The sequence below is a fragment of the Eretmochelys imbricata genome, chromosome 14 (genome assembly GCF_965152235.1).
Source record: "Eretmochelys imbricata isolate rEreImb1 chromosome 14, rEreImb1.hap1, whole genome shotgun sequence".
NCBI classification, from domain to species: Eukaryota; Metazoa; Chordata; order Testudines; family Cheloniidae; genus Eretmochelys; species Eretmochelys imbricata.
In genome coordinates this window covers 50,605,388-50,613,438 of record NC_135585.1, presented here as the reverse complement: position 1 = coordinate 50,613,438, position 8,051 = coordinate 50,605,388, and the positions used below count along the sequence as shown (strand labels likewise).

At 50.7% G+C, this 8,051-nt stretch overlaps 1 protein-coding gene across 1 annotated transcript; it reads left to right on the top strand.

Annotated features, from left to right (window-relative positions):
• The first annotated feature begins 1,133 nt into the window (after positions 1 to 1,133).
• On the top strand, positions 1,134 to 7,816 carry LOC144274894 (uncharacterized). The gene is made up of 8 exons (XM_077833984.1): positions 1,134 to 1,157; positions 1,678 to 1,804; positions 2,429 to 2,542; positions 2,833 to 3,940; positions 4,016 to 4,385; positions 4,809 to 4,897; positions 4,982 to 5,238; positions 5,659 to 7,816. The coding sequence occupies exons 1-8, from the start codon at positions 1,134 to 1,136 to the stop codon at positions 6,003 to 6,005; spliced, it is 2,436 nt and encodes an 811-aa protein (XP_077690110.1). The 3' UTR covers positions 6,006 to 7,816.
• The last annotated feature ends 235 nt before the right edge of the window (positions 7,817 to 8,051 follow it).

Sequence of the window (8,051 nt, the reverse complement as noted above, 5' to 3'; positions counted from 1 at the left end):
TTTCCCACTTTTCTCCTTATTTTTGTATTACTTGCTGTTTAATAAATTGTATTTGTTCTTAACTCTGTGCAATGATCAAGGAAGCATCCAGAGTGGAGAGAACACCCCAGAATGGGGACAGCTGTCCTGAGTGATCACAAGGTTGGGGGTCGAGCACCTCAGGAGCCCTGGGCCCAGCCTTGGGGTTACGGGTCCAGAGTGGAAGCGGGCGGGGGGGAGGGGTCCTCGAGGTCATGCAGGCCTCTGGGTAAAGGACTCAGATCCTTTTGCTCGCCATTTCCTCTGCGGCTCGGTAGAAGTCAGAAAAGTTCCTCACACTAGGAACTCTGTGCATATTGATTGGTTTCTAGTAAAGTTAATTGGGATTATAGGGGCAAGTGTGAGAGCGGGCACCAGCGAGAGTTGCTGGCCACGCTCTGAGGCCGCCAAATTTGGTGGTGAGAACCCCTGGGCAAGATGCTCATGATGGTCCCTTGTGCCTTGGAGCCTGTGAGTGTAACAGGAGCCGGGCACAGGGCTGCTGATCCTTTGGTGAGTTGATCGCTAGGACCCAGGAGCGGCTGGGGGGCGGCTCTGCGGGGAGGATCGCGGGGCTCAGGCCCGGCCTAGGAAGTGACTCGCAGCCGCTGCGGGGACTCTGGCTCCCAGGCTCCCGGCGAGATCCCCGAGCCCCGGCGGCTGGTGCTGGGAGCCCGGAGCCCGGGCTGCAGCCGGGAGAGGGGAACCTCCAGCCGGGCCCTGCCCGCTGCTCCCCGGGAGCCTCTCCCAGGGCAGAGCCCCCAGCCCGGCCAGGGCCCCTTCCCGGCCCGGCCTCTGCCCCGGGGGCCCCCGCTCGGAGGGAAGGTAAGAGAGACCCTCCCATCCCCCCCTTGCAGCGGGGCCCCCCCCGTCACATCTGGGCTGCAGGGGGAGGAGGATAAAGAGGGGCCGGAGGCGGGTGCAGGGGATGCCGGGGGCAGGCTGGGATGGGGGCAGGGGTGCACGGAAGGGAAGATGGGGCAATGGAGGAGGATCGGGGACTGTGACATGGACACAAGCCCCTTTCTTAACCTCCCTCTCGCCCCGACAGGCTGAGGAATCAGGTCCACGTTTCACTAAAGATCGGCCAGTCTTCCAGAGGAGAGAGAAGGAAAATGGCTGTGATGGAGCCAGCTCAGGTAGGGGAGTCTCAGGGCGCTGCTGGGCGGGGGAGGGAGGAGTCAGGGTTTGATAAACCTACTGATTTACTTAGTAGGCCCATTGTGGCAGGGAAAGGGGAAGGGGACATTCCCCCATTTCTCAAGCAGGATATAACCACCTCGGCAGGGCTGGGAACATTTTCCAGGCTCCCAGTGCTGGAGCCAGACCCCACTTGCCCAGGGCTCCTGTGAAATACGAAGGGAAGCTGTCGGGATTCCTGCCCCTGTCCCCGGCTCAGAGCTCTGCTTCCTGTCCCAGTCTGTGGCTGGCAGGTGTGTGGGAAATGAGAAGATCCTGGCGTGCTCCGTGTGCTGGGGCGGACAGGGAGCTCTCACCTTCTCCACCCCCTGAAGCCTCCTGGCTGCTCTGAGCAGGGTGGGGGTGGGATTCTGCTACTCTGGCCCTCCCACCGCTTCACTTTTTTTTTTTCCTTTCCCATGAGTAGTGGGATTGTGTCTGGGGCAGCAGGTGCTGAGTGGGGGACTCTTGGTGTTTCAGACGCCGGTGACCTTCGAGGAGGTGGCTATTTATTTCACCCAGGGGCAGGGGGCTCTGCTGGACCCCGCTCAGAGAGCCCTCTACAGGGACGTCATGCAGGAGAACTACGAGACGGTGACCTCGCTGGGTAAGGGAGTCCCGTCCCCTCGGTTATTAGAAGCTGTGGGGTCTACGTGTCTTAATGTGGTCAGGTTCTTCCCTGGTCAGTTAGTGCAGAGGCGAATGGGTTCCATAATGCACAGCTGCCATGTGAGAAAAACATGCATTTCGGTGCCCTCTCCACTGGGACACGGGAGTCAAAACCCAATGGACAAGCTAAACCATCCCCACCCCTCCAGCTTTCAAAGGGGCATAAATCCGCATTGTCTTGTGTGTGTTGTTTCTTGGCTGCACATACAATCCCTGTTCATCTCCCGCCTTGGGAATAGCTCCAGGCATGGGGGGTGCTCTGGGCTCTGCAGGTTTAGAAAGTGGCAGGGTCTTAAGTGCAGACCTGTGTGTGAGTCAGCAAGGCCCCCAGAGCGCACAGATCCTGGGAACGCCTAGTGAGGGTGTAGTAATAATTCAACTCACCTCCCCAGACAACGTCCTCTGCGCAAGGGGGCTCAGTGACCCTGTTCCCATCCTCTTGGATTCCACGTTCCTCCAGCAGAGCACAGGGACAGGTTCCACTCACGGAACGTCCTTTGTGACAGATCCTCCACCAATGCTCCATGCACCCTGATCCGGAATCATTTCACCTTCTGCACAGGATTTCCCATTCCCAAACCTGAGCTTATCGCCCGGCTGGAACGAGGGGAAGAGCTGTGGGTGTCCGATCTCCGGGATTTCAGGGACAGAAGGCTTCTGAGATACAGAGGCACAGGTGAGCCCTCACAGAGAAACCATCTAGGGAATGAAGGAAAAGTTGAGAATCCCAAAATATGATGTGAGTAACGCCCTCAGTTCTTCTTCATCTCACCGAGAGCAGGGCTATGGTCAGCAGATATTGCTCACGCCATTCCACCCTTCCCGTCTCTCCTTCCTTGTAAGTGTTAGGGTGGGATGTGGAGGCAGAATCCAATTGCTCAGTCTTTGTGTTGGCTTTTCGCTCAGTGCTATTCCTCTTTCTCCCCAGCACAATGACTCCTCTCTGGATTGTGTCTCTCCCAGCAGGTGCTGAGCGAGGGAGTGAGAAGAAGGAGGGGAATCATCATGAGGCAGTTCCTGGGGAAGTGGAACCACAGGGGACCTTTTTGGGAAGAGCTGAAGGGAATTTTTCCCCTTGCTGGAATCAGGGAGAAGCCTGGGGAAATTGGCACAGGTCAGAGAGGCTTCTGATAAACCAACCCAGGAAGAAAGTGGATGAATCTATTAATGGTGGGGGAGGAGACGAGAATCCCAGAGAGCAGCAGACAAATCGCAAGGAAGAGACACCCTGGCACTGCCTTGAGTGTGGGAAAGGATTCATTGTGAGATCACAACTTGTTACACATCAGACAGTCCATACGGGAGAGAAACCATTTCAATGCTTGGACAGTGGGGAAAGCTTCAATAAGCGCAGAGATCTTAATAACCATGGGAGAAGCCACACTGTAGACAAGCCCATTCAATGTGTTGAATGCGGGAAATGTTTCAGTTCAAAGTCAGCACTAGATTCACATGAGAAAAGCCACACAGGAGAGAGACCCCACAAGTGCTTGGACTGTGGGAAAAGTTTCACTTCGAGTTCAGGCCTTGGTTATCATCAGAAAAGCCACACAGGAGAGAGACCCCACAAGTGCTTGGACTGTGGGAAAAGTTTCACTTCGAGTTCAGGCCTTGGTTATCATCAGAAAAGCCACACAGGAGAGAGACCCCACAAGTGCTTGGAGTGTGGGAAAAGTTTCACTTCGAGTTCAGGCCTTGGTTATCATCAGAAAAGCCACACAGGAGAGAGACCCCACAAGTGCTTGGACTGTGGGAAAAGTTTCACTTCGAGTTCATGCCTTGGTTATCATCAGAAAATCCACACAGGAGAGAGATCCCACAAGTGCTTGGACTGTGGGAAAAGTTTCATAACAAAGTCACACCTTGTTCAACATCAGGCAGTCCACACAGGAGAGAGACCCCACAAGTGCTTTGACTGTGGGAAAAGTTACAAGCGGAAATCAGACGTTGTTCGTCATCAGGTAATCCACACAGGAGAGAGACCCCACAAGTGCTTGGACTGTGGGAAAAGTTTCGTGCAGAAGTCATACCTTCTTAAACATAAAACAATTCACAAAGGAGAAAGATCCCATAAGTGTTTGGAGTGTGGGAATAGTTTCACAGTGAGGTCACACCTTATTAATCATCAGAGAATCCACAGTGGAGAAAGACCCCACAAGTGCTTGGACTGTGGGAAAAGTTTCACTTCGAGTTCAGGCCTTGGTTATCATCAGAAAAGCCACACAGGAGAGAGACCCCACAAGTGCTTGGACTGTGGGAAAAGTTTCACAGAGAGGTCAAACCTTGCTAAACATCAGGCAATCCACTCAGGAGAGAGATCCCACAAGTGCTTGGACTGTGGGAAAAGTTTCATAACAAAGTCACACCTTGTTCAACATCAGGCAGTCCACACAGGAGAGAGACCCCACAAGTGCTTTGACTGTGGGAAAACTTACAAGCAGAAATCAGACCTTGTTCGTCATCAGGCAATCCACACAGGAGAGAGACCCCACAAGTGCTTGGACTGTGGGAAAAGTTTCGTGCAGAAGTCATACCTTCTTAAACATAAAACAATTCACAAAGGAGAAAGATCCCATAAGTGTTTGGAGTGTGGGAATAGTTTCACAGTGAGGTCAAACCTTATTAATCATCAGAGAATCCACAGTGGAGAAAGACCCCACAAGTGCTTGGACTGTGGGAAAAGTTTCACTTCGAGTTCAGGCCTTGGTTATCATCAGAAAAGCCACACAGGAGAGAGACCCCACAAGTGCTTGGACTGTGGGAAAAGTTTCACAGAGAGGTCAACCCTTGCTAAACATCAGGCATACCACTCAGGAGAGAGATCCCACAAGTGCTTGGACTGTGGGAAAAGTTTCATAACAAAGTCACACCTTGTTCAACATCAGGCAGTCCACACAGGAGAGAGACCCCACAAGTGCTTTAATTGTGGGAAAAGTTACAAGCGGAAATCAGTCCTTGTTAGTCATCAGGCAGTCCACACAGGAGCAAGACCCCACAAGTGCTTGCACTGTGGGAAAAGTTTCATGCAGAAGTCATACCTTCTTAAACATAATACAATTCACAAAGGAGAAAGATCCCATAAGTGTTTGCAGTGTGGGAAAGGTTTCACAGTGAGGTCAAACCTTGTTAATCATCAGAGAATCCACAGTGGAGAAAGACCCCACAAGTGCTTGGACTGTGGGAAAAGTTTCACTTCGAGATCAGGTCTTATTTATCATCAGAAAAGCCACACAGGAGAGAGACCCCACAAGTGCTTGGACTGTGGGAAAAGTTTCACTTCGAGATCAGGTCTTATTTATCATCAGAAAAGCCACACAGGAGAGAGACCCCACAAGTGCTTGGACTGTGGGAAAAGTTTCACTTCGAGATCAGGTCTTATTTATCATCAGAAAAGCCACACAGGAGAGAGACCCCACAAGTGCTTGGACTGTGGGAAAAGTTTCACTTCGAGTTCATGCCTTGGTTATCATCAGCAAAGCCACACAGGAGAGAGACCCCACAAGTGCTTGGAGTGTGGGAAAAGTTTCACTTCGAGTTCAGGCCTTGGTTATCATCAGAAAAGCCACACAGGAGAGAGACCCTACAAGTGCTTGGACTGTGGGAAAAGTTTCACTTGGAAATCAGCCCTTGTTTATCATCAGAAAATCCATACAGGAGAGAGACCCCACAAGTGCTTGGACTGTGGGAGAAGTTTCACTTCGAGTTCAGGCCTGGGTTATCATCAGAAAAGCCACACAGGAGAGAGACCCCACAAGTGCTTGGACTGTGGGAAAAGTTTCACTTCGAGTTCAGGCCTTGGTTATCATCAGAAAAGCCACACAGGAGAGAGACCCCACAAGTGCTTGGACTGTGGGAAAAGTTTCAAGCAGAAGTCACAGCTTGTTAATCATCAGGCAATCCACACAGGAGAGAGACCCCATAAGTGCTTGGACTGTGGGAAAAGTTTCACATGGCGGTCACAGCTTGTTAATCATCAGGCAATCCACACAGGAGAAGGACCCCACAAGTGCTTGGACTGTGGGAAATGTTTCACTTGGAAATCAGCCCTTGGTTATCATCAGAAAATCCATACAGGAGAGAGACCCCACAAGTGCTTGGACCGTGGGAAAAGTTTCATACGGACGTCAGACCTCGTTTAACATGGAAGAATCCGCACAAGATGTAAATTTCTGTGACACATGGTAAGAAAGGGTTAAGCAACTTGTATGTAATTGACTGAGATTCAACTTTTAGAGAGAGATTTTAAAAGTGTTTCCACCTTCATGAAGCTAGAGTTTGAAATGTAAACATGTTAAAGACTTGGAAGAGGGGTAACTGTCATGGTCTACGTTTAGCTATATCTTTTTCGAGGTGAAGAATTTATGCAAAGGGTTCCTGTATTCAGAGATTATACCCATCGCCCATGTCACCTGCCCAATTCCAGCTCCCTCTCCTTGAAATCACTGGGGTTAGGGGCTGAAGGATGGAGGGAATGTTTATAGCTGAAATCACCGAAATGTGTTTTGCAAGGTTAATATCAGTGAGATCTGTTCCTCTCTCCTGCTCGGACATTTTCTCTGGGGATCCCGCAGATGGAAAGGAGCAGCTGTTACCATGTTGGGTTCCGATCCCAACGGTGACTGTCTACACTAGTAATTCTGAAACTGTGGGGCACGTCCTCCCAATGGAGGCGCAGGAATATGTCAAGGGAGGCGTGACCTCTGGCTGGGACTCTTGAAGAAGGAACTGGCATATCTGGGAGGTGGGGATAAATGCTCAGGCTCTCAAAAGCCAGGTGGAGCAGCAGGGCAGAAGTCAGGGTGGCAATGGGGTGATAAGTCTGCTGTGAACAGTAATATTGAGGAATATCACTTTTCACTCGGTCACCCTTACTTCTGTGCTGCTGCTGGAGGCCTTCAGAGCTGGGCGCATCGCCAGCAACGACTCTGCCTTTAGAGCTGGGTGGCCATATATGTGCTTGTGAGGGCGGGGGCGGAAATGACCACACACACAAAGAAGGGGGGGCCAGTGAAACACTTCTGAGAACCACTGATCTACAGTCTTATGGCCACCACGTTTACAGAAGGATAAATCTTCTCCAAAGTATGTCTTGTGAAGTTTCATAGGAAAAGTCATTGCCTGCTGAATATTATTGTCCTGTTAAAATGTATCTATCAGCGCTGTCCATGGAGCTCTGATAGTTTGCTGTACGTTTGTTACATGCTGGAAAGCTGGAAAACGCCCACAGACTAGCTCTTTAGAGACAATGGTACCTGCAGACCAGCTAGGTGCTAAGTGGCCATTAATTGCTTAGCTGGCCATTCACCAGCTGTGGAGCTGTGAACAAGAGAGTTACAATTCACCAGAAGAATGGTTGGACGCTCACTTTGGCCACAGACTGATTGTTGCCTGCCCCCTGGCTGGAGCTTGAATCTCAAAGAAGAGAATGGTATAAAAGCAGAAGGGAGAATTGCCTCCATTTTCACCTCTCCTCTCCCATCTTTACAGAAGTCAACAATATGCCTTGAAGGGCCACAGAGGCCTTGGACTGGGGAGGACACACCAAGGCGGGAAGGAAATTCGTCCTGGTTACGAAGTACTGTGAACCGCTTGCAATAGCGGGCGGGGTGCGAAAACCTGCTTGCTTCGCATTTTCCTTAGATTGGTCAAATTTGCGATTTAAAATGCATGTTTTAATTGTATAGATTTAACTAGTTCTGCCCTTTCACATCTTTCTCCCTTGTGATCCCTGAAAACCTCCTTGTTCCAGTTAATAAACTGATTTTAGTGTTTTGTCTGGACCTGTGTGTTTTCCTTGAAGTATTTGGGGGATTTGACTTGAGTGAACAAGGCTATGACCTAATCCGACCCCTTTGTGGGGGGGGATGACCCACTAATTATTGAGTTTGTCCAGCAGAGTGAACAGACTGAGCAGTCCAAGATGCAGATTCCCGGGGTGCAAGGCTGGGAGTAGAAAAGTGGCTGATGTTGCTGAGTCCTTTAGTAACTTCATGAGTGTCTGGCTAGTCACACTCGATACCGTGCAGCCAGTAGTGAGTTTGAATGCTAGTGGCTGTGTGTGAGCAGAGCGTGGAGGGGTTTGTTGTTCACACAGCGATGCAGCAGGGTGGATTTGATTTAAATCATGATTTAAATCACTAGTCTGGAAGACTCGATTTAATCCTGGTATTCTACAGAAAAGTGCA